The sequence below is a fragment of the Notolepis coatsorum genome (assembly GCF_963971535.1).
Source record: "Notolepis coatsorum genome assembly, chromosome: 1".
Classification (NCBI taxonomy): domain Eukaryota; kingdom Metazoa; phylum Chordata; class Actinopteri; order Aulopiformes; family Paralepididae; genus Notolepis; species Notolepis coatsorum.
In genome coordinates this window covers 182,854,741-182,881,691 of record NC_140165.1, presented here as the reverse complement: position 1 = coordinate 182,881,691, position 26,951 = coordinate 182,854,741, and the positions used below count along the sequence as shown (strand labels likewise).

Genomic DNA, 26,951 nt, shown 5'->3' with positions numbered 1-26,951 from the left:
TGATAAACATTTAATTTCATTATCTGAAATATTCTAAAATCATTAAGTCTGCTATAAGCCATTATCCCTTTGTGTGTAATTATTATTTTCTCACAGTAGTATATATATATATATATATATATGTGTGTGTGTGTTTGGCTAAAGTGGATAGAAAACACAGTACTGTGCAAAAAAAGGGCACCCAAGAGTTTTTATATAAAGTCTTAGATGTAAATAATTTTTTTTATTAGTGTGTCAGTAGACTACTCTTAGTACATTTTCATTAAATAATTTTTTAAAGCATCTTCATGGTTTAATAATGCAAACATATGTTGCAGGGACTTATTATAATCATCATATTGGCGTGACTGTATGCATCAAAGGGTTAAATCAAGCATTTTTAAGTGCTTTAGGAAATGTCAAAATATTGCGATATATATTGTGTATCGTGATATGGCCAAAAAATATCGCAATATCATTTAGAGGCCATATCGCCCAGCCCTACTATAATGGTAAAATAGTTATTTAAAAATTTGCCCCTAAAAAATATTCTTTGCCCCTAAATTTCTCATTTAGGGGCAAGTGTGCCCCTAGTGAAAAAGCTTAGCGTACAGCCCTGCATCAACACAATGTTGGCTCTGTATACCACCACAATGAATTTTAAATGAAACAAGTCAACAAAGACTTTCAGCTTTAATTTGAAGGTATTACATCAAAATCAGGTGAAAGGTGTAGGAATTACACAATTCCATGGCCAGGTGTGTATTACTCCCTCATTCTTTCATTTACAAGTAGCAGATAAAAGGTCTAGATTTAATTTCAAGTGTGGTATTTTCATTTGGAATCTGTTGCGGTCAACTCTTAATATGAGGTCCAAAGTAGTGTTGTCACGATACTGGAATTTCGACTTCGATACGATACCTTGAAAAGTATCGATACTTTCGATACTTTCAATACCATTATAATAATTTTTTTTTTTTTTAACAAATTTTGCTTTTGTTGCTGGTTGATTCTCCTCAGCTTCTCTCTGGTACTATACGAGAAGATAAATACACTTTTAAAACCCTTTGTTTATCTTTAGATCAGAGAGAGAGAGAAAGAGAGAGTGGCTGCTGGAGATTTTAGGTCTACTGAGCGCACCTTTCTAGTTATGACCCGTCACCCGAGAGAGAGAGAGAGAGAGTTCTCCGGAGCTATGCTCGGAGCATTTATTAACGTTACATTTTCAACAACATTTCTGCTAATTGGACACTTCATGGAGGCGGGGTAACGTTGTGTCGAGTTCATGTGTGTACTGGTGTAGGATGGGCTCCGGCTCCGCTAGACCTAACGTTGGAAACGGGGTAGTTGTGTCGAGTTCATGCGTGTACTAGTGTAGTGGGCTCGGCTTGACGTTACTCCGTTTCCATGAAGTAATAGGTGGCCAGCTAGCTAGCATTAAGCTAACGGAGGAACGACAGCTAACGTTAGCTAATAATAGCGTTGTTTACAAACTGAAGACAGGGCTGCGCTGCCCGGCTGTGAGGGGGAGGAGGCTGCAGCAGCAGCTTGTGTCTGTTGCTCTGAGCGAGGAGGAGGAGGAGGCGGAAGGGCAAGGCTCTGGCAGCGCGTCTGTCTGTCAACAACTTGCGGGAGCAAGCCAGCTGGTACCGATACTGCAGAAAGTATCGGTACTTCGGGAAATGAGTATTGAAGCCGTTTTAAATATTCAGTATCGATACTTCGATATTTTTGACAACACTAGTCCAAAGAGCTGTCACTATCAGTGAAGCAAGCCATCATTAGTAGGGATGTCCCGATCACGTTTTTTTGCTCCTGATCCGATCCCGATCATGTGATTTTGAGTATCTACCGATACCGATATTTCCCGATCCGATCAAAAAAAAATTATTTATTTTTTATTCAACAAACATGACCATGTTCACGTCTTAAACTCATACTGAGGCCTTAGTTTTAGTTTTAAATTGCATATCATCATTCATTTATTTATTGTCACACAGAGCAGAAGAATTTGGCCAAAACAAACCAATAGTATCCAGCTGCAGAACGGCAGACCAGCCACACTCTCAGACCCAAACGCATTTCCTTTGATTTAATTATACATCAAATGATTTATGAAGTTAACTTTTCACCTGGATAACGTCAACATTCAGGGTGAATGTAATGTGAGAAATTGGGATTAAAAAAAAATGTGGGTCTGAAAGTGTGGCTGGTCTGCCGTTCTGCAGCTGGTTACTATTGGTTTGTTTTGGCAAAATTCTTCTGCTCTGTGTGACAATAAATAAATGAATGATGATATGCAATTAAAAACCAAAACTAAGGCCTCAGTATGAGTTTAAGACGTGAACATGGTCATGTTTGTTGAATAATAATTAAAAAAAAAAAATTAAAAAAAAAGAAAAAATGTCGATCCAGACATCCCTAATCATTAGGCTGACAAATCTAAACAAACCCATCAGAGAGATAGCAAACATCATTAGGTGTGGCTAGAGCTGCCGCGATTACCGCATTACCGTGGTATCGCTGTTACATCACGCCCACCGCAGAGTTTAGCTGAATACCGCATCACCGCCGTTAAATACAGCAGTGTGTTATAATCACATTTTTATGAGCTAACGAATTTCGTTATATTGGACATTTGTATTAATTATATCAAGCGAAGAACTGAGAAATTTGGCAGAGAGAGACGGTAACATTATCGTGAAATATAAACATTGCGTGATGACTATTATATCTCCGCCGGTTTGGCAGCGGGAGCTAGATTTGCGAGAAGTATGCAACTACAGAGCCGCAGATCCAGCGGCGCTCTCAGGTCCGGTCTGGGGAAGCTCAGCAGCGCCACCCACCCAACAGCTGAATTGCCAATGGCTGAATTGGAGTATTGCACTGTGCGCGCACAACTGTCAGCTCTGCGGCTCTGCAGTTGCATGCTTCTCGCAAATCTAGCTCCCGCTGCCAAACAAAATTAATCTCGACATCGCTTCACCAATAGTCGTTATCAGAACACTACTACACACATATCATAATGGAACACACATCGAATCCCTTTGTTAATCATAAGTAGTAACTTTATAATAATAAGAAGAAGAAAGGGTCGGGGGGGGGGGGGTAACCGCCGGGCGCTACCACCGCTGCCCGCGACACCGAGTGAACGGCACACGACCAGAGGGGAGACTTCGAATCCGTGTTTCACTTTCAATAACGAATGCGTGCTTGCCGAATCTCAAACAATATTCATGCTGCAAAGTCATCCTCTAAAGATATACATTTAGACTAGAGGCAGGCTATATGCTATAAAGAGTAGACTACAAAAAAAACTAAAAATCCATTCAAATTTTTTTTCTTTTTTTGTGTGTGATAACCGCAGCGGTAGGAAATATTTCGTAAATTTGTGCGGTAAGGAAAACATCAATACCGCGGCAGCTCTAGGTGTGGCCAAATCAACAGTTTGGTACATTCTTAAAAACACACTGGTGAGCTCAGCAACACCAAAGAAAATAGCTGTGGTGGATGAGAATTCTTTCCCATGTGAAGAAAAACCCCTTCACAATAGTTGGCCAGATGAAGAACACTCTATAGGAGGTAGAGTCGACATATGTGATTACACAGGGTTCACCACAAGATGTAAACCATTGGTGAGCCTCAAAAACAGGAAAGCCAGATTAGAGTTTGCCAAAAAAACATCTAAAAAAGCCACCCAACTCCTCATCCAAACAACAGTCATCTCCCACCTCGACTACTGCAACGCACTGCTTGCTGGCCTTCCGGCCACTGCCACCAAGCCTCTTCAACTCATTCAGAACGCAGCGGCCCGCCTGATCTCAAACATACCAAAGTCAGCCCATGTCACCCCACTTCTTAGGGACCTGCACTGGCTCCCCATTGCCGCACAAATCCACTTCAAGGCCCTCGACCTGGCGTACCGTGCGGCAAAGGGAACCGCTCCCGCCTACCTCCGGTCAATGGTCTCTAACTACACACCCTCAAGACCCCTACGTTCTGCATCTTCTGGCCGTCTCAGACTCACTCCTATCCGAGCTCCGGGAGGGTCATCAAGGAGAAGCCATCTATTCTCAGTCCTTTCCCCACAATGGTGGACCGAACTGCCCACAACAGTTAGGACAGCCAAAACCTATCCAATCTTTCGCCGTCGACTAAAGATGCACTTCAACAATTATCTGAAATTAACAAATTTAATTATAAATCTAACCCTAACTAACCTTATTGTCCTGCACTTGTCCTAATATACTAACCTACACTGTAGCACTCAACACTTTGATGAACATTGTTACTCAGCTGATAGATTTGTGCCCTTCCTGATGACTTGTCGTACAGAACTTGTAAGTAGCTTTGGATAAAAGAGTCAGCTAAATGACTAAATGTAAATGGAACAGTATCCTATGGACAGGCGACAAAGATCAACTTGTACCTGAATGATGGGGAGAGAAGAGTATGGAGAAGGGAAGGAAAGGAACTGCTCATAATCCAAAACATATCACCTCATCAGTGAAGCATGGTAGTGTTATGGTGTGGGCATGTATGGTTGCCAATGGAACTGGTTCCCTTGTATTTATTAATGATGTGACTGCTGACAAAAGCAGCACTGATGAATTCTGAAGTGTTTCAGGCAATATTATCTGCTCATATATTCAGCCAAATCCTTCAGAACTCATTGGACAGCGCTTCACAGTGCAGATGGACAATGACCCGAAGTATCCTGCGAAAGCAACCAAAGAGTTTTTCACAGCAAGAAAGTGGAAAATTATGCAATGGCCAAGTCAATCACCTGAATCCAATTGAGCATGTATTTCACTTGGTGAAGACAAAACTGAAGGGAAAATGCTCCAAGAACAAGCAGAAACTGAAGACCGTTACAGTAGAGGCCTGGCAGAGCATCACTAGGGAAGAAAGTTACCCAGCGTCAGGTAATGTCTATGGGTTCCAGCACAAAACAATACGTTTTCCTGTGGAATATGATCTGTAGGCCAGGGCTTCTCGGCAGCACCACAATGCTTCATTTAGCATAATTCCACTTTCAATTGCAAAATATTAACCACACTGCTAAGAGGCTCTTTGTCTGATCACCCAGCTCTGCTCAGAGATCTGAGACTCACTGCTTTGTAGACTACTTTAGCTGACCCAGACTAGATAGGATGGTTCCTACTGGTGCCATCTGAAATTGTTGTCTAAATTTTGGCATGATTCCTACTAAATAAGCTTAAACAGAACTACCAGAGGGATTAATGAACGCTTCCAATAATAACAGACACAATGTAGGGATGATATCCTGCATCTATGAGTAGCGGCTATCAGTGTTAGCTGTATCAGCAGTTTGTAGGCCTGCTAGCGTCAGCTGCTAGCAGCTATCAGCGTTAGCCGTCTCACCAGTTTGTAGGCCTGCTAGAATGAGCAGATATCAGCATTAGCCGTCTCACCAGTTTGTAGGCCTGCCAGCATTAGCAGATATCAGCATTAGCCGTCTCACCAGTTTGTAGGCCTGCCAGCATTAGCACTGCAGCAGGGGTGCAGTGGTAATATCAGAAGTGGTTGTACTCTGTTTTAATGATGCCACGTGCACGTGCGCATACATGTTCCCTCGTGTGCGCACAGAACAGATGATTATTATGCATAAATAGTAGGAAACATGTTTGTATAGGACATTACTAGTTTTAGTTTAGTTTTGTAAATATTGCCTTGAAATAGAGATGCTGAAAAAGGTAGCAGGATGTAGCATTCAACATATAAAGAAATTATATTGTCAACAGATATGGTTGAAAAACAAACAATGTTTTAAATGTAATTGTAGATACAATATTGTAGTTACAATTTCTTTAATTGAATTAACTTAAACTAGAAAAGTAAATACAAACTAAATTAACAATGTAACTTACAGTTTTCAGAAGGACAACTTAAGAAATGTCTCATCCTTCCAGTCGGGACCATTTGTCACATAGTGAGAGGTTCCACAGCTCAAGCAAACCCCCACCAATTGGTACAGGGCTTGTATTTTGGTTTTGCTCTTCTTGTTCTTTGTTATACTATTGATATGATATTGTTATGCAAAGACTAGGTGATAGGTGAGTACCGGTACTTGGCGCACAGCATGACGAGAGAAGTTGTGAATGCATTTGTGTGTGCATGTGCGTGTTTCTGCTCAGAAAAGTGGTGGAACGGCATGGTACCGCGTGGCATGAGCACTGCACTAGAGCCATATGAAATCCGCGTTCACGGAATCGCGGACGGAATCGCGGAATTAACCAATAAAAATGGAATCAACTGCAAAACGTGGAATATTGCAGAATTTGGCCTAATCTGGACTGAAATTTCGTTTTTGGGTGGAACGTTTGGTGCACACGCGACCGGGGAGGCGGGGACTCTACAACGTGTTACACACAACACAGCCGCGGTGCTCAAGCGTCTGGCTGCTTCAGTACATCGTCAAGAAGCTAAACAATTCCACAATAAGCCCTCAATTCAGAGCAGAACAGTATCCTAATTACTTTTATGCCTCCGGTGATAAGGTGTTTTGCTAATTCTGTCAACGTTCCGTGGACTGGACCCGCAAAAACACTTGCGACACTATTGTGATTAAATAGATAACGTTAGGACGTTTAGCGTCTAGCTAAATCTAGTGCACCCATCCATTTCATTATACACTGCCCTTTATAAACTAAATACACTTAAATAGCTATGTAACGTTATAGGACTATCTATGGAAATGATAGCTTCTAGAAGTTCTAGCTAAATCTGGTGCACCCATATTTGTTTAATGCAAACGATTGTCATTATACACTGCCCTTTATAATCTAAATAAACTTAAATAGCTATGAAACGTTACAGTACATAGGACTATAGATGGAAATGATAGCTTCTTCCAGTTGTTTAATGCAAACGATTGCCATTATACACTGTCCTTTATAAACGAAATAAACTAAAAGGTGCCTAAATTATGCATTACTAAATTTCATCACAATATAATAGATATAGCTAGGTTACTGACATTGTCATTGTGATAATGTCAGTAATAGCTAGCTGTATCTATTGTTTACACTTGAAATATGTATTTTTATTTTGTCACAATATTAATTGAAAAATATTGTGTAAAATTGAACTGTATTTCTGAGTTGCAGCACTTAAAAACATTAAATGGACTGTTATATCGTATTCAATTGTGGACATTTATTCATTCCCACTTATTAGACACTATTTCTGATGGTAAAATGAGCATAAAAGGCAAAATACAGAATTCTGAAATATTAAAACGGAAAAAATGGAATTTGGGAAAAAATAAAATGGAATTTGGAAAATAATAAAACGGATTTCATATGGCTCTACACTGCACCTCTTATTAGCAGCCATCAGCGTTAGCTGTCTCACCAGTTTGTAGGCCTACTAGCATTAGTAGCTATCAGCGTTAGCTGTCTTTGCCAGTTTGTAGTTCTGCTAGTGTTAGCAGTTATCAGCGTTAGCCATATTTGCCATTTTGTAGGCCTGCTAGTATTAGCAGCTACCAGTGTTAGCCGTCTTCGCCAGTGTGTAGGCCTGCCAGCACTAGCTAGCAAGCATAACCACCTATTTTCACATTGATGCAACAGACTGGCTGTGCCCACACATAGCTGTGCCATGGTTCTGGGCGGATTTGTGCTTGACCCATTTACCCCATCCAGTCAGGATATATTATAGGTTAAGGTTATATGACTAAGCCTATATATTTTATATAATTATATATATATAATTATATATATATATTTTAAATGGCCTTTAAATGGATAATAGTCATGCCCATTTCCCCATGAAACGAGAATTTGGAGCAACATACTTTGCTGGTAAGCTAGCATGAGATGGCTTTGGTCTATGGCTTCTTCAAGATCTCTAGTTTTATAAAGATACCAATATCCTTGTGCTTGCTTAAAAAATGTGCTCGCTAGAGCCTCCAAAAAAACGGCTAATCAATATCGGTAATATAGGCAACATAAGCGACATAAGCGAATATCTACCGATATATCAGTTGGGCTCTTGTAAGCCTATAAGTAGGCGAATGCAACCCACCAAGGCCTGTGGGTCAATGCACAGGAGTATTTTGGACGAAGAGCTGGAATATTAGGGCTGTCTTAAATACTTCGAAGCTTCGTTCGATGGCACAAGCTTCGAACATAAAAAAAATCGAAGTAAAAATATATATATATATAAATATATTTTCAAAAAAGAATTACTTCGATTTTTGTGTGTGTGTGTGTGTGTGTGTGTGTGTGTGTGTGTGTGTGTGTGTGTGTGTGTGTGTGTGTGTGGCCATTGGGTGGGGCCGGGGGACAAATACACTGGAGGAAAGTAACCCAGCTCAGCCCAAATTACATCATCACTATTGCCTGTTTGAAGGATATCATCCTCAAACACATATACACCTACATGCCTTGTAGAATTCCACACATAAGAAAGAAAGATACTGGGATGAATAAACTAAATAGGAAATAAAATGTAGAAATGCATGCAATACATAAATAAATATGAATCTCCATATATGAAATAGAACATTTAGATAAGGTGCTACTGAGATGTTTTGGTGAGTTCTTTGTTTTTTTGTGGAAGTAGCCCTTCTTAAAAATGCATGAACATTCACTGATAATTGGTCTGTAGTGGAGTCTACAAGGTCTACACATTGCCGGACCATGTAGAATCCGGACCTTGTAGACTGACATAATTCTGTGCATAGTTTAGTCTACACAGGCCATATTTCAAATAATCTAAATCTTACTTCATTCATCTTAAACATTCTTGATTTGGGGGATTGGTAGTTCCCATGAAATCTGAAGTTGTTCAAATGACAAACAGCGATCCACCTTGAATTAAATCACACAGCCGGGTGAAACCTTGTTGGCTGCGTCACAGTCACGAAAGGGGCTACTTAATTCATTAATCCAATCCACTTTATTTATAGAGCACATTTAAAAACAACAACGTTTACCAAAGTGCTGTACAAGTCCCACAACATAAGAAAAAATAAAATATTAAAAAATAAAATAAAAATAAAAATCTCGAAGCTTCGAATTAAAATCGAAGCTCGGCCCGAAGCTTCGATTGCAAAAAAAAGCTTCAAAAGGTCAGCCCTATGGAATATTATCCAAAATACACAAGGGTGAGGTTAAATTGATAACAGGAACACAACTTAATCTCTTATTTGCTAAATAATGCATTTTGGTTGGGGGTAAATTGGGAACAAAAGCCTTGGAGTCAGGGCACGAAATAAACTTTTTGACTCACCGGCCAGTGGCGGGTAGATGGGAAGAATCTACCCGCCGAGCATATTTCTTACCTGCCAACTTTTTTTTTATTACATTTTTTTAAATTATTTTATATAATTTTTTTTAATAAAATATATATATTATATAATCATACTTGTAGTTGTATTATCTGCGAGACATCGCCACCTCGCTGTCTGCAAACAGCTCCACTGTCTTGTGTGTATACTCGAGTGGCCTCCAGCTCCAGCAAGGATTCTCCGGCGCTGCAGCTGGGCCCTAAACTCTACATTCAGCATGAAAGGATTCTCCTGCGCTGCAGCTGGACCCTATTCAGCAGCCCTCATGCGATGTAAGCCAGGGGCTCGAATACGCATGTTGTAGGACATTGATGTCAGGAGCTATCTGTAGCTACTGCTGGATGGCGTTGGGACAACGCCTCTGAACTATTTAGTTTACTGGGACATTTCGTAGTGACTAGTGAGCTAACGTGGGCTAACATGAGCTACCTAGCCAACGGAGGTATTATGCACTGGACACTTGCTGGAGCAGTTGTTGATGTCGGGAGCTATCAGTAGCTAGCCGGCTGGATAACGTTACACAATGCCTCATGTATTAAACTAAAAGTGAATAGTTGACTGGGTCATTTTGTAACAGTAGCTAACATTAGCTCACGGAGGTCCCTCTGACTAGACTAACGTCAGTCACGGTGACTGTCCGAGGCAATAGCCTCTGTTTACATGCAGCAGCATACAGAAACAGGTGCGGGAGGGGTAGGAGCAGCAATGCGCTGCGTGTCTGTGCTGAGACAGCGAGTGAGAACTCCGCTCAGAATTGGATCATGATTTTCGGTTGTCACATGACTATTTGATTGCCCGCCACGCCACACGGCGGGCAGACCTCTCAGTGGGAGTCGCCAAACGTAAAAACTGAGCGCCAATGGCACTTGGCGGGCTCTAGTTTCACCCCCTGCTTGGAGTGCAGCCTGAGTGTGACAGAGAGACCAGAGTGTTGTACCGGCCCAGAGCAGCCTGGCCCACCAGCTCCACATCAAGTGCTCAACAATGAATGAATACAAGCCATGGCTACGTCTACACCAGCCCCCCCCCCTACAAAACACACAACATTAACACCACACTAATTAGGCTAGCCATCTCCATGGCAACACCCAGCCTAGATATAGCACCTCAGGCTGTGGAGTAGATAAAAAGATAAAAGTGTGCCTGCACTGTGCTGCACACATCTGAAAGCTGCTCCACAAGTTTTCAGCCGTCTCTAAACTAGGGCTGGGCGATATAACGATAACGATAAATATCGCGATATATATATTTTTTTTTAACTTTGACCAGTCAGCTGGTTCTTTTCGCGTTTATCGCTTTTTCTGGTCAAGTATGACCGACAGAAACAGGTTGAATGGGGGTATAGATGGGGGGAAAGACACTCTGAGAAAATACGGCTAGTCCGGGAGTCGAACTCGCTACCCCAGATCCGTGACGCGCACGGTTGTCCCCGACGCCGAAATAGCGTTCGAGGTACGCCGTGAGCTACTGGAGCTCCCTCGCGATATATTTTAATAATCGATATCAAATATCAAAAGCGCCAAAAGATCGAAAATAAACTAGCAGAGCCAGAACTGTTCAACTCCCCTGGAGCCACAGCCAGCAGAGAAGCCGGTTTACTTTAGCTTTTAAACCAGCTGCAGCCTGAGAACTGGAGTGTGAGGGGATGTAACACTAAAGATGGTGGCAATGACAAAGAATTGCTGCAAAATAAACATACATACAAATTTTTTTTTTTTGTAATACTTATAACAATTCGATAATTATCGATATAGAGAAATATGATAACATTATCATATCGTTATCGCGATATGATTTTTTTCCATATCGCCCAGCCCTACTCTAAACACAACACTGTGAACCCAAACGTTCCGGTCTGTCTCAGTCCGGTCAGCTGTCAACGCCTCCTAGATGGAATTACCACATGACATGATCGGCCCAAACAAAAACAAGAAGCCGTGGGGCACATTCACCATGGAAACGGGTGACTTGGTCATGCTGGACCTACAAAAGGCCTTCGACACTGTCAATCACTCCATTCTGATGGACAAGCTAAAAGCAGTTGGTTTTGATAGCTTATCAGTGAGCTGGATGCAATCCTACCTGGAGGGGAGAGAACAGATGGTAGAGGTAAACGGTACTCTATCCCCCCCCCTCACAGTGAGCTGTGGTGTTCCACAAGGAAGCATAATAGGACCGCTACTCTTCCTAATTTATGCAAATGACATGTCGTCAGCCTGTGACTGCAACTTGTTCCTGTTTTGCGGACGACTCAGCCCTGCTGGTCTCTGACGAGAACAAGTTGCAGGTTGAAAAAACCCTCAGCTCGGAACTAGGCAAAATCTGCATATGGCTCGCTGATAACAAACTATCATTACTAGGGGTGGGAATCACCAGTTTCATCACGATACGATACGATATCGATTCTTTGGACAACGATACGATATTTGCCGATATCACAAAGTCTGCCACGATACGATACGATTCAATTCAGGTGCCTGCGATCGATATGAGGCGATATTATGTGCCCATTTAACACAATCAGTCACATTTAGATCAACTAAAAAAAGGCTACGGAAATATCAATTGATGTATTTATTTTTGAGCTCTTCCAGACATTTAAATGAAAAACAATCTATTGTTTTTAATACAAATAGACCTCCTGTTCACTTGTTTTTATATATTGAGCTTTAACACACACAGACACACACAGACACACACACACACACACACAGTCCCCCACAGCCCCCACCCCTCCTCCTTCCAAGTCCCCTCTCTCCTCTCCTGTTCTCTCTCACGGTTAGCTGCTTAGCTTTTAAGCAGCCAACGCGACGTTCATTTAGATATTTAACGCGACGTTGGCATAAAGGAATGGCGACGATGCAACGCCTGTTATATGCATTTGACCCGTTGCGGGGGAAAAACTGCACAGACTTATATCGGCTCGCAAAATAGACGCTCTGAGTGCTTTACAGCAGACGCAAACACTGCTGTAATGTCTACACGGAGTTTCACAATACTGGGCGCCGGCGGATATGACTCGCGGGGATTTTCAAAATAAGAGTATCGCAATATGAATCGATCTTTTTACGTTGCGTCGATCCTATTTGATTATTGATAATAGATCGATATATCGATCTGGATCGATGTATTGTCCCACCCCTAATCATTACACATGGGCAAAACAGAGTCCATTCTCTTCGGTTCAAATAACAAACTCAGCAAGGCCGACGGCTTCTCAGTTCTGTTCCATTAGGGGCTCTGCTTGGCATCACTCTGCACTATCTCGCGTACGTGCACGCGCACTGAATAAATTCCACAAATGTACCTTTAATACCAGTATTAGTCTGACCAGGGCCGCCTGGGAGAAATGCGAGGCCCTGTGCGAGATTTAACTTTTTTATACAGTCAACATATTCTTAAATAATAGCGCTGCCCGAGGCGGGGCATGATACAGTCAACATATAGCAAAAGAGAGCGAGAGAGAGCTCCCGTTCTACAGTCAATATACAGTGTACAGAGAGAGAGAGAGAGAGAGACACATTGGAAAGAAATTGAAATGCTATTTGGCCCTAAACAGAGAGTACACAGTGGCAGAATACCTGAGCACTGTGACTGAAGATCCTTGAGCACAGCCTAGCCATCGAGAAAGGCCGCCATAGGCAGACTGTGTGTGTTAGAAAGAGAGAGAGAGAGAGAGAGAGAGAACATGTGTGTTTGTCATGTGTGTGTGTGTGTTAGAGAGAGACTATAGCATGTATGAGAGATTCAAAAGGACAAAGATCAACACTTAAATCCAACAAGAAGAGGGTCAACAGAGAAACCAAAGCAGCAAGGAGCCAATGGCCGACATCAGCTAAATAGGCTAGCCAGGTACTGTGACACCAGGCCACGTGACACACAGCTTTGGCCAACGGCCCAACGCTACCCAAGCTACACAAACGACCATTCACACACAGCACATGTCGTATCTCCAAATGTTGTGAAGTAGCATATGTTTTGCCTGGAAAAAAACATCGTTATTAACAAAACATTCGGGAGGGGAAGGAAGGAAGAGTGGGGTAATGTCATCATGACATTTTCATTAATCCAAGTTACCTGCACGATGAACGCAGGGCGAAAGGCCGCAAGGTCTCCACGTTGACGAAAGGCCTCTCGCTGGCGGGACAAAAAGAAGCTATGGCCAGAGCCTTGTCATGGTGCAGGCCCGACTACATCTTCTGTCAAAGGGCCTGCTATTCTCAAGGCTAACTGATAGCATCAAACGAACGTTCCCAGCTGACGCTAAACAGCTAACTGGCTAACAGTTAGCTCACACAGTTAGCTACTAGTAGTATTAGCTAGTCGACCAGTTTGGCTCCAGAGAGAGAAAGAGAGATAGGGTCAGGTGACTCAGGTCCACGGCGGGTATATAATCATAAGTTGACTCACCATAACGCAGTATCAACGTGGAAGGAGACTTTCTTGGCCCCACGGTGTAATTTCGGCGTATTGCTGCCTAACAGATTTATCTGCTCACAAGTTCTCTTCTCCTTCTTTTGAAAAGACATCCACTCGCCTCGCTAGGTTAGCTAACGCTAGTTAGCATTTAGCTAAGCTAGCTACTAGCCGACATGGCTATACCATGAAAGGCTCCGGCCATTTGTCCCGCTAGCGAGAGGCCTTTCGTCAACGTTCCTTGGTTGGTGACCGACCGACTGATAATGACCGACCTCTTTCTTCGTCTTGGCTATTGGGCATAACTAAGCATAGTCAAAAGCTGCACGCGCGAAAATGTCAAACACAGCCGACTCACGCTGCCGGCGTACTACACTGTCTACACATGATGTAAGTAAAACCACTCCCTTCGTTGAAACCAATGCTGCTGCAGAACCCCAGAGGCTGAGCTCCAATAGTGAGTATGTCTGCAGCTGCAGGACTGCAGACCCAGGAACAAGTCAGACACATTCTACAAACGTGTCTAATGTGAAATATATAAGCATATAAGCAAAACTAGATTTTAGGTCTGTGATGAAAAAGGGCCTCGCGGGAAGGGGGGCCTCGCAAAAAAAAATAAAAATAAAAAATAATAAAAAAAATATAATACATTTTTTTTTTTTTTTTTTTTGCGAGGCCCCCCTTCCCGCGAGGCCCTGTGCGACCGCACTGCTCGCACACCCCCTGAGGCGGCCCTGAGTCTGACCACACCCCTCATCAGCTTACCTTCATAAGCAGGTGTGTGGTCACCTGCTCTTCTCCTTCTCGCTTTCACCACAAGGAAGTGGCCTGGTAGTACCCCACTTGACGTGTCGTTAGTTGAAAAGAGTTGTGACGAGTTTACATTGTGCTTAATTTTTTCTTCTCTCACATCTGTTGTACAAGAAAAAGTTGGGTCATAATGTATTCCGCGGAGAGTAGACCCGCTAGACCTACTCTTCACCAGCGGTTCTCCATTCCCGCCTCCGTCGTGCGCCTTGGTGCTGGGCTGTTGCCACTTTCGTGGTTGCCGACCCAGCCCGGGAGGCTGCCGGTGGATAGTTTGCCTCACCGAAGAGCCGAGGAGTCGGTGCCGTCGCTCCGGCGATGGCCTGATCTCGACTCTGGTTCCTCTGGTTCCGGGGAATCGCCCATTGGTGAACGGGGGGTTGTCTTGGAGCCAGAGGATTTGCGACGCAAACTTTTCGCGTCTGCCCGTTCACGTCGCAAGATGGTAGCGTGCAGGCGCGAACGGCCTGGGTTTGGGGAACTGCTGGAGACCAGCGAAGATGCGTCCGGCTCTGGATTTCCAATGGAGACTGAGGACTTCATGGACGAGGCGGACGGGTTTTTGTATGATGGCCCCGTGGAGGAGAGTATCCCTCCTCAGGAGACCCCGGAGGGGGGGGAAATGGCTCCATGGGGCGCCCTGTTCGAGGATATCGAGGAACCACCTTGGCCTCATCAGCAGGATGCCCTACTGTCGGCCACATCAGACTGTGGCTCCTTGACCAGTCGCAGCCTGCTGCATGTGAGGGATGCGGGGTCGGTGGAGGAAGGTTTGCAGGGGGAACTGCGGGCCTTGTTTCCCGAGCTCATGGCGGTAGCCGCCGCCGCAAACGGCGTGCCGCTGCCATTGCCTGCACCTGTCCCTGATGACCTCATAGGCCATCCCTGGCAGCGTCCCCCAGTGAGAGGGGTGGACGTTGTCTACCCATTTTTCCCATCGATGGGGGCCTATGTTCGTCGGGGTCAGGCGGTGTCCAACATCATGGGACTAACTCCCGCCTACGTACCAGTTACGCGGGTGTCGGGGTTAGTCAAAGGTATGGGGGAGGGCGTGCCTCGGCTTGACAGTCCGATGGCCGCGCTCCTCTGTCCGGATATGGTGTGGGAACCCCTATGCAAGCCGGTCCTCCAGGGGAAATCGGCTAGGCGATTGGCTTATTGGGGTGACCAGTCATTCATCGCTGGTACACAATCGCTAGCTGCGGCGTCTAACATCGCCCACCTGGCTAGATTTGTATCGGGGATAATGACGGGCGGCACGGATCTGAACGAGGTGAAATGCGATCAGATTACCCAGGCTGCGGGAGCTGTCCTGCACCTTTCCCAGGTGCTGGCCATAGCCATGGGGAAAGTGCGCGCCCTGGCCACCCTGGGCCAGCGTCACCTTTGGCTGGAGCAGGGCCGTGTGCCAGAGAAGAAGAGAGCTCCTCTTCTGACGGCCGCCCTCTCCGACGCTGGCCTATTCGGGAAGGCCCTGCGGTTGATGACCTCAACATGCAGAGAGATGGCAGAGGAGAGGTCCATTCTCCAACCCCATTTTCCGCCTCCCGTCCTTGCCGGTGGAGTCAGAAGGCTTCCGCGACGTCGAGCTGTCTCCGTCGCCGCTACCATTGCCTCCGCCGCCGCTGCTGGCCCTGCCAAGAGGGCCAGGGGATGAAACGGCGCTTCTGCCACCGCCGGCCCATCCACGACCGGAGGAGACGGTAGGGAACGTCGTGTCCAGCAGACTGTAACCTACCGTCCCTCCGGGGCTCCTCGGGGTGGCAAGACTCGAGCGGCGCGAGGTGGCAGACGCCGTTAAGTGACTTTTCCCCTCTGTGTCCCCTCTCCTCTACACCCTCCCCGGCCCCTCTATGATTTTGTGCCTTAGAACACTTTTTAGTTAATAAAAAGAAGTTCCCCGATATAAGGGGGACTGTGTTTTGGCCGAACAAACTGTGTGTTTCTTCAAACAATTCATATGGTGGGGTTGTGTATATATGAATCTGCCCTTTTACGTTGTGTGATGAGTCGTGTTGTGTTACGAGGTTAAGCAAGGTCTGCAACGTACACTCAGTAATAGGTTCTATTAGCTTGATGCTCCACATGCAGGTAGAAACTGGTGTTATTCCATTGCTTGAACTAAGTATATGTGTCTCACAATGCTGTGTTGTTTAGTTGCAGTAATACTCGTACACACACATTTCACGGCCTAGCCGTTTACTCTCGATCAGCGTTTTTTTCCTATGTACGACATAGTCAACGGGGGTAGGATTCACACACAGGCGACTTGTGTTTTTGTTGTAATATCCTGTACACATTTGTGGGTAGCGGGCATTGTATTAGCTTATGCTATGCATTGCTTTCTACCGGAGGTTTTCAAGATGGCTACGGTTGTTTTTCTGTGTGTAGGGATGAAGGGTATTTTTTCGGGAGGGGGTGTCGAATAAACCCCTCCTTTTCCCACTTGATTGGTTTAGGGTTTTTTTTTTCTCTTCTGCTGAGCCAGTCAGGGCCAAGCCGGTGGGACGTCTTGGCGGGGGGCGGGGGGGGTTATTCTACCGACTCCTATTACATGACAGGAGCCGGCAGGTTTCCCCGCCCGTTGTAGCGGTGTTGCTATGGCGACGCCTTCCATGAGTTGAGGTGTCTTAAAGGTGTCGAGTTAGGGCGTAGGGCTCACAGTTCTGCTGCGCCCGATTTATGTGTGAACTTGAGTCGGTTGGTCACGTGACTCACAGTTGGCATATCTTTTTCATGACTATGAACTCATGTGGGAAGGTGTTTCTGGGAGGGTCTGGTCTTACACTCTGATTAAAAAGGGTGACTGGATTAAAATCATGTGAAAACAGGTTTTTTACTCCCAGCTGTGCAGTTGGGTCATACGGGTGATGCTTTTTCTTTATTATTATAAAGAGTTGGATGTGTCTATATGGATTGGAAATGAGGGTCCCTGATGGAAACAAGACTAACGTCTTTCTCAGGTCTGCCCCCCCTTAACCAATTGTGTGTATTGCCGTACTGGGTTGTACCCTTTCTGCAATCTGTTGGGTAAAGTTTTTCATTCATTCATTCATGGAGTTGATTGCATCTCGCCCCTCTTGTCGTTCCCCTGGGCGTCTTGGGGATTCAATAAGGTGGTCTAAACAACCTATTGTTGATGTGGGTATGTCAAAACGCACACATAGTGCTAGCTCAGGATGTTCTGTTGGACATTGGCTGACTGGCGCGCCTTGATTGCTTGGGGGTAAAACAGCGTTTTTATGAAGCAATTGGGATGGGGGTTTTTCCTCTTCCGACACCCTGTGTGGTTGTCGATGGGTTCCCGTTCATGTCAGGGGATGATAACGGAATGGGTCTGGACATATGGGGAAGGGTCTCACGCCCTGGGGGTGGGCCGCCGGGCGCGGTTCGTACCGAAACATCTGGGTGGCGCCTTCTTTTTATGTTTTAGGATCAACGCGCATATCTGCCCCTTCTCCTGGGGTTGGCAGGTCGGCGTGGTTAGGGCACGGGACTGGTTCTGGTCGCGCTGGTCCGGATCAGTTACACCCGTTGTCCGCCGGGGATGCAGATCTGCTGTTCTGGTACCCTGAGGGACTTGGGCCTTTTTCAGGGGAAAAAAATGCTAGGTCGGTCCGGGTGTCACAGGGTTGAGCGTTATGGAACCCTTGTTGGGTACTTTGTATTCTGCACTGTCGTAATGGCTTGCGGCCGTGCCAACCTGTACGCGCCCGATCTCGTCGGATCTCGGTCGCTGTGCAGGTTGGTCTTGGTTGGTACTTGGTTGGGTGACCTCCTGGGAATACCAAGTGCGGGGTGCTGGGGCTGGTCTTCCATTTTTTACGCTCTTCTCTTGCGCTTGGCGAAGAGGGGCCTGTTGGGGTGGTTTTTGCCTCCTCGGGGGACCCTGTGCTCCCCGTATCACCGGGCCCGGTCCGGGGTAATGTCTCGTTGACCCGTAGGCCCGGGATAGCCCTGTTGGGAACCGGAACGCGGGCTGCGGCAGTGCCGCAGGTGTGTTTTGGGGTTTCTTTCCTGAGGGGTTATGGGACCAACCATTGCATAGGGTAATGCCTGGGTGGTTGGTTCTCTGGTGTGTTGCTGCGGTGTCAACTCCCGGTTTCTCCGGTTGAGGGTGCCCCTGCACGTTCATGACGTCTGCCGATCGTATCAGCCTTCTCTGTGGAGGCTTGGTTATGCGACAACGCCAGCATACGCCCCTTCCGCCGGGGCGGCTGTGTTCAGCTGTCCTTTCTGGCGCCTGTCTCGTCCACAGTCTCCAGGCTTGGGTTGACAGCCTGTTGCCTGGTCTTTTTTCCCGGTGCACTGCCTGCTTCCGTTGGTTAACTCTTGTGTGTTACGACCATGCTGTCTGCCTGTTGCAGGGCCTGTGTGCCAGGCGGTGTACTGTTGGGGAGGACAGGGCCCGCTCGGCTGAGGGGCCTTTGTCCGAATACGCTGGCGATGTGGGGGGCGGGGTCACTAGGTGCCCACCTGGTGGGGTCTTGATGCTGGCATCATGGACTTCTCCGGGCCCCCATTCCAGGGAGTCCAGTCCTTTTGGTGGGTCTGGGTCTTCCTTCGCGCTCCGCTGCTACGGCCTTGCCACGGGGTTGGGTTTGCCCTTGATCCCGTGATTCTGGGGGCAGTAACGAGGTTGTTCCCTACGTTCGTTCCCGGGTGGCATGCGGGTTGTGCGTGGGTGTAGTCGTGGGGTCAAGCCACGGTCTGCTCACCCTGTGCGTTGAGTTGCTTGAGTGCCTCTTCGCGCGGTCGGGTCCGTCGCCCTCTCGGTAAACCTCTAATAGGGAGGGTGCCCTCCATTAGGGGGGGTCGGGGGGGCTCGGCCCTCCCTGTTCTGTTGGTTGTGGGGGGCCTTCAGCGGGGTGTATTTGTCGGCCAGTGGCTCCGCTTGGCCTCCCTTTGTGCAGAGTGATGCCAAGCAGAGCCCCTAATGGAACAGAACGTTAGGTTATGACTATAACCAAGTTCTGTTAATTAGGGGTGACGCTTGGCATCCGACGGCCGCTGCAGCCCTTGACCTCACCTTGTGGTGAAAGCTTGGGAAGGAGGAGAGCAGGTGACCACACACCTGCTTATGAAGGTAAGCTGATGAGGGGTGTGCTCAGACTAATACTGGTATTAAAGGTACATTTGTGGAATTTATTCAGTGCGCGTGCACGTACGCGAGATAGTGCAGAGTGATGCCAAGCGTCACCCCTAATTAACAGAACTTGGTTATAGTCATAACCTAACGTTACAGTGGGTGACAATATTGTCACAAGGAAAGACGAAATTACCTACCTGGGTTCCATCCTAGAGGCAAATCTTTCCTGTGACAAAATGGCATCCAATGTAATAAAAAAAAAGTCAACCAACGAACTAGATTATTTTACCGGATCTCCTCTCTGGTAAACAAGAATACCCTGAAGACTCTGGCAGGAGCACTCATTCAAGGGTACTATGACTATGCGTGCACCTCATGGTACCAAAGCACCTCAAAGGCGCTTAAAACAAAATTACAAACATCACAAAACAAACTGGTCAGACTACTACTTGACCTGAACCCCAGAACCCACCTCACCCCTGCCCACTTTGACAACCTAGGATGGCTTAGAGTAGACGACAGAGTACAGCAACTTGCAATGGGCCTGGTCTACAAGATACACTATACGACCGGGGTGCCCATGTACATGTCAAAATACTTCCCAAAGGTCAGTGAATACCACAACCACTAATGAATGAATGAATGACTTTATTTGACAATATAAAAAATAAACATGTGACAGAAGAGCACAGTCGGGATATACTGCCAAGGATGTAACACAAAAAAGCTCAGAGCTTATTTCCATTGTGGTCCTTGTAGGGGGGTGGGGGAATGTGATGACACATGCATCATACAAAACGTGACATCACAACACATCACATATACCATTTAACATTTATATACATACAGACTCATACAACATGCAAGGGTGCCTTAAGCTAAGTGTCTAGGTATAGTCCCTTTTGAGCCATGTCTTCAGGCTGGACTTGAATCTAACGGCACTGTCGATGGTTTTCAGTTCACTGGGCAGACTATTCCAATAGACAGCTGCTGAATATAAAAATGACTCCTTCCCCATACAGCTCCTGAATCTGACTGGCACAAAGTCAGTTGAGCTGCGCCTTGTTTGGTAAGCATGGGTGTCTCTGATTCTGTTGAAGTAATTGTTAAAGTACACTGGCACTACCCCATGCACTATTCTGTGAACTAGGCACATCCCTATCTGGTTTACTCTGTCTTCCACCTTAAGCCATCTCATGACCTCAAAGTGAGATGGGTCAAGGTGGGTTCGAGCAGGTAGCCTTAGTATTACCCTGATTAGCTTGTTTTGTGATGTCTGTAGTTTTATTTTCTGACTTTTGGGGGCACTGTTGTACCAGGAGCCACACGCATAGTCATAGTGACACTGTATGAGAGCTCCAGCAAGAATCTTCATCGCTGACTGATCTAAAAAATTTGAGATTCTGGCTAGGTATCTAGTCCTGTTATTTATCTTTGTAAGTGCTTGGTGAGCCATGCTTTCCCCTGATAAGCTGTTTTCCAGGACGCAACCGAGATATTTCACAGATGTTTTGTCTGTGAGAACAGTATCTCCTATTCTAATGTTAAAACCTGGCGATTTTCTGAGCCTGACCTTTGACCCGAATAAAATTGACTCAATCTTCCCCACGTGGAGGGACAGCTTGTTGTGGCCTAGCCAGTCGCTAACCTTCTCTAGTTCTGCACTCAATGTCTGCTCAACCACTTTTTTGTCTTTGTGAGACACTAGTAGGGCGGAGTCATCTGCATATAAAAAAAGGTCACATGAGCAAGCTGCTTTCAGGGGAAAGCAGCTTGCTACACCAGAGGAAGCTCAACAAATCATGTTAAACCCAGATTCGGCTCAAACAAGGGACTAAACACTTTTCGCAATTATGCCACAACAATGTGGAACGCCCTACCCAAAGCTGTAAAGGAATGTGAATCCCTGCCCACATTCAAAACCGCTCTTAAAGAGCACCTACGAGAGGCTGCAATTCGAAACTGGCCACCGTAAATGCCCAAAACCCCCACCACCTCCTAATAGACAGTCTCCTCCCCACCGCATGTATATATTCCCTCCCCGCCGTATGTATATTTCTCTCCCACCCACCCACCCCCTCCTAATGTACAGTCCCCTCCCCATCATATGTATATACTCTATCAGGATCTAGGGGTAACAGTACTGTATATTTGAATACCGTTTATGTCACAAATGTATCAGTACTAAATACCTATATGTCCCTATGCCATAAATGTCATGTATGTTGTGTATGTCATAAATGTCTATATGAATTGAAAATGGGGGACCCTGATGGAAACAAGACAAACGTCTTTCTCAGGTCTGCATCCCCTTAACAATTGTATGTATTGAGCCGTACTGTATTGTACCCATTCTGCAATCTGTTAAATAAAGTTTTCATTCATTCATTCATTCATTCATTCACTTGCAGTCTCCTGCTACAATATGTGTGATTGTTCAAAGGGAGGTGAGCTGGAATAATGAGCTTCCGTTGCAAAAGTGAGAAAAAACAAAACAAAGAAAATACCCCCTCGGCCTCATTGGTTTCTCATGCGACACACCAGGAAGTGAACAAGAGGCTCATCTTACCGGACACGTCGTACCACTGGGCACCGTTGGTGATGCCTTCCTCAAAGATCTCCTTGGGCATGTCGGGGCAGTTGGGATGGCCCGTCTTCATCAGCGGGTGGTTCTGGGCGTAGACCCGGGCGAGGTGACGGAACAGGGTGTCGTCATCTGCCGGGCTGTAGTGACCCACCTGCTTGTGAGTGGCAGAGTCATCGTAGGGGTAGCTGGCCACCACAGTACCGCCGTGAAGGTTCCCAGACAGTACAAACCTGGTGACAACAACATCCATCAGAAAACAAACACAGGTCTGGTGTTGAAAATGTCTGTAGCATCCGTTAGAGGTGTAACGGTACACATATCCATACAGAACCATTTCAGTACTGGACCTTTGGTTCAGTATGCGCTGTGTACTACCGAACGAATGCAACGGTATGTTATAATGTTAACCACTAACGGAACGCATGTGCAGAACTTTTCTTTGCGTGCAGAATTTTATTCAAAACTCCAAGTTCACCCCTTCCCAAAATAAAATGTGCGCAAAGGAGCGGATGTTCGTTCAGCCCACGCACAACAGAGAGATTATCTGTAATTTAGCATAGCCTTGAGTCCAAACAAGGTGTGATAATCCTGAGGGATGATTTACATTAAGCACAGGTTACACGAGGGGAAAACAGCAACGTTGTATTTTCGAATGATTTCGTTTGCATGTCCAAGTTAAATGGCAACAGCGTTTTAGCTGGCATTTCCGTTCTTCTAGCGGCAACGCTCCAAGGGGGTTTTCATTCTCAAAGTCCCTTGGAACGGTGCCATGTAACCTCGCGTGAGCCAGAGCCGTTCTATCTTTTTGACCGAATCTGAAACGTGTTTTTCTAACGATCACAGTTATGTGTTTCACCAGACGAAAAACGTGCTCGGCAAACACAATCACAGTTGAGTTAAAACGACCCCCCCTTGATGATTTTGTGAAGGTACATAATATACATGTTATATACCTTTGATTTGGGAGTATTTGGGGTTTCAGGGGATCAACCAGAACGGTTTGGGCTTATTGCATATAACGCGTTTTATCTCACGATCTATGGAAAAAGACTGGATTATCTTGGAAATGCGATGTTTAGCGTGTAATAAACTACAAACTACAGCATGTAGAAACAAACTATTTTTCCCACGTTGCACTACATTAAGTAATGTCTGTCAAAATTAGCCACACCATGTCTCCACAGCTATAATACAGAACACACACACAGCTTCGCAAACATAGTGAAACGACCATCAAGCTGGCAATCTAGCGGTAAAGATAAGTGAACTAAATAAGACTCGTGCACATCTTGTTGGACCCCGACTGGAGGTGCAGGTCAGCGCAAGAGATATGTATAAAGCTAAAAGAAGAAAACCTTCAAAAGAAGGGAGCGCACACTCCTCAGGACTGATTGTTTTTTATTTGTTTTGTGCACCAAACAAATAAAAAACAAAATCAGTCCTGAGGAGTGTGCGGTCCCTTCTTTTGAAGGTTTTCTTTTAGATTTATATATATATTTATATATATACACACACACAAGTATATAAGCTAGCATCCAGGAATATGCATGTGCATGTAAACACACACCCCCTATTAGCATCTCAAATCTAATTTATTTGTAGCCTATAGCCCAAAATCACACAGAATTGCCCCCATGGGCTTTACAGGTCAAGAAGAAACATCACAATAGATCCAGAACAAAAATCACCATAAAATCCACATAAGCAACACCCCCAGACTTTCCCCAATGAAGATCATGAATGACTCACTAAAACCTAGCAATAGGGGAAAAAAACACCACAGGCGGTGGAGGGGAGAAACCTCATATGGCCAATTCAAAGGGGATGCCCCATCCGGATGTCAGTGATAATAGTGTTGCTATGGATGATAGGTGGATGGAGAATAGAACAAGCGAATAATTGGTATGTAAGTAAGTAGCCTATATACACATGTAATGAAACACACATACATACTGTATATGGTAGCAAGAGTATCTAAAAACTAAATAAAATAGAGCCAAGAACAGAGAGATCGTGCCTGTGGTACTCAGATCCAGTTTGAGGTAGAACAGCCGCTGCAGTCAGTGCTGTTGGCCACATCAAGGACGGCACAGAAGAGATAATAACACCACCTTGACAGGCCCAACAGGGGCATGACCAGGGCTGGCTGTATACTAGGGGTGTAACGGTACAGAAAAACCACGGTACGGTACGTACCTCGGTTTTGAAGTCAAGGTTCGGTACAGTGGGGGAAAGTTTGGCTTTCCATGTTCCACTCAGGGGTGATGTAGTGTGCAGTAACTAATTGTACTTGTAGGGCTGTCAACGAATATTCTATATTGAAATTAATAATAGACTTGTAAAAAAAGAAAACAATAATAATTATATTAGATTGTGGAAAAAAAAACAGCCCCCGGTGGGAGGTCGTTAGTGGTTAACATACCGTTGTATTCATTCGGCACACAGCCGTTCGGTGCGGTACACACTGAAACGGTTCGGTGCGGATACGTGTACCACTACCTTTACACCCTTATACTGTTGACCTAACTGCTGAGCTAACTGCTGAGCTAATACCATCAGGCGATCTGTTCCAACCAGGGCTTGGAATTAAGGGTGATCCAGACATCCCAGCTGGGGCAGGGATGATAAAAACAGTGTCTGGGATGGTAGATGAAAAAAGGTTGAATTCATACAACCTGGACTAATACCACTGTGGCTTGGTACAGTTTCAGGACAGCTGCGGGATAGAAATGACTGGTTCCAACATGTTTTACTGGGCAGCATCACTGATGAGGAACGTGAAGGGGATTTAGGGACTGGTTTGCCCAGTGATGAGGACCATCTCCTGAGCCTCCGAGTCCATTGTGAGATGCAGCGTGACTCCTCAAGTGATTGTCTGGATCTGATGTTGACTGTCTTGAGGCCCTTCTGCTGGTTACTAAGCCCCAAGGTAAACTCACCTCGCTCAGACCAAGCTTAATAGCCTTCTCCAGTTTTAAAACCTATTAACACTTGTATGAGCAAGTCAGAGAGACAAAAAGACAGACAGAGAGAGGGGCCTTAGTTGTATAACTCAGAGGGTAAAGCTCAGAGGGGAAAACTTCTGCCAGGGTTAGGGGTTCCATTCCAGGTGTAGCTCAATGGATAGAGCAAGGCACTAAAACTGCCAGGGTTAGGGGTTCCATTCTAGGGGTGGGGGGAAAATTCGATACGTAGTAGTATCGCGATACTTTGCGTGGTGATACTGTATCGATACAGGGACGCCAAGTATTGATATTTAATTATTCATAGACTTTTTTTAAATTGTATTTTCTTTTGTATAAGGAAGTTGCATTGTTAATTTCAATACCTGTAATAGTACAGTAGTCCACACACACATGTGCATTCAGTTAAGTTGGAATATGACTGTAATACAAACAGTTCAGTTTGTCAGGTACATGCAACACAGATTACAGTGTTTACATCTGTCTGCTTGAGAAAATACCATGTTCTGCAATAAAAATTATTGAAGTGAGATGAACAGACTGCACTTTATTTTATTAGAGAAAACATGTTGACAAAGTTTTACTTTGCAGTTGAAAAAAGGTAATAAATCGCAATATATCGCAATATTAATATCGCAATACTCAGCATATCGCAATATATTTAGTATCGCAATACTATCATATCGTGACTCAAGTATCGTGATAGTATCGTATTGTGAGGCCTCTGGTGATTCCCACCCTTATTCCATTCCAGGTGTAGCTCAATGGGTAGACCATGGCACTAACACTGCCAGGGTTAGGGTCTCCATTCCCTGTGTATCTCAATGGGTAGAGCAAGGCACCAACAGTGCCAGGGTGTCCCATTCCCTGTGTATCTCAATTGGTAGAGCAAGGCACCAACACTGCCAGGGTTAGGGGTTCCATAATAAACGGCTTTTAGGATAACACCATCCTGCAAGTGTGTGTGTGTGTGTGCGTGTGTAAGAGAGAGGTGTTTTGCATGGCACTGACCTCCCCTACTTACTGTACCTTTTCTCCTGTATCCATTTGATCACGGCCGTGACCTCGGGAACGTCATCCTCGTTGACGTCTATCGTGTCAAACTGATCGGGGAAACTTCTGTTCAGGTCATAATTCCTGGCGTTCTCTCGACCCCCCGCGTTGCCCGCGCAGTCGCCCTCCACCGACTTCTCGAACCCGTCTGGGTTCATGCTCGGCATGATGTAAATATCCGTGGTGTTCACCAGCTCCGTGACGCGCGACTCTCGCCCGTACGCCGCCAGGATGTGCTCCACGAGGTACACCAGCACCTGCCTGGACACGGTCTCGTCGCCGTGCATGTTCCCGACGTACTTGCACCTGGGTTTCCCCGGTCCCTCCTCGCCGGGATCCTTTGTGATGCGCATCACCCACAGCTCCCTGCCCTCCACCGACCGGCCTACGCTGGACAGGCTGGCGATGTGGGGGTATCTCTGCGCCATGCGCTTTAGTAGCCGGGTCATAGCCTCGTAGTTGTAGTATCTGTCGTATGTTTCCACGTCCTCTGTCGTGGGGGGACTGCCAGGGGCGCCCAGAGAAGCAACAACACCAAGAAGAAGAAGAAGAAAGGGGCCGAAAAGTGAACCGCCGCGTCGTTTTGGCGTCGAGGGGGAATGTTCCCGAATATGTGTCGCCATATTTACCCCCGTTATCTCCTACTTTTCCACCATTCACAAAATGTAAACCAAGCGCTGAAAATATTAAGCTTGTTCGCCTTTGGAGGCTAAATTTAGCTTTGCCTTCTTCTCTCCAGTC

At 45.6% G+C, this 26,951-nt stretch overlaps 1 protein-coding gene across 1 annotated transcript in view; it reads right to left on the bottom strand.

The window, feature by feature from the left end:
* cpda (carboxypeptidase D, a) overlaps window positions 1–26,951 on the bottom strand; it is a 169,741-nt gene extending 142,790 nt beyond the window's left edge. The window contains exons 1-2 of the mRNA XM_084319602.1: window positions 26,187–26,951; window positions 22,177–22,424 (exon numbers count right to left, since the gene is read on the bottom strand). Of these exons, the coding sequence (XP_084175728.1) occupies window positions 22,177–22,424; window positions 26,187–26,833 (895 nt within the window). The 5' untranslated portion in view covers window positions 26,834–26,951. The remainder of the gene's footprint in view (window positions 1–22,176; window positions 22,425–26,186) is intronic.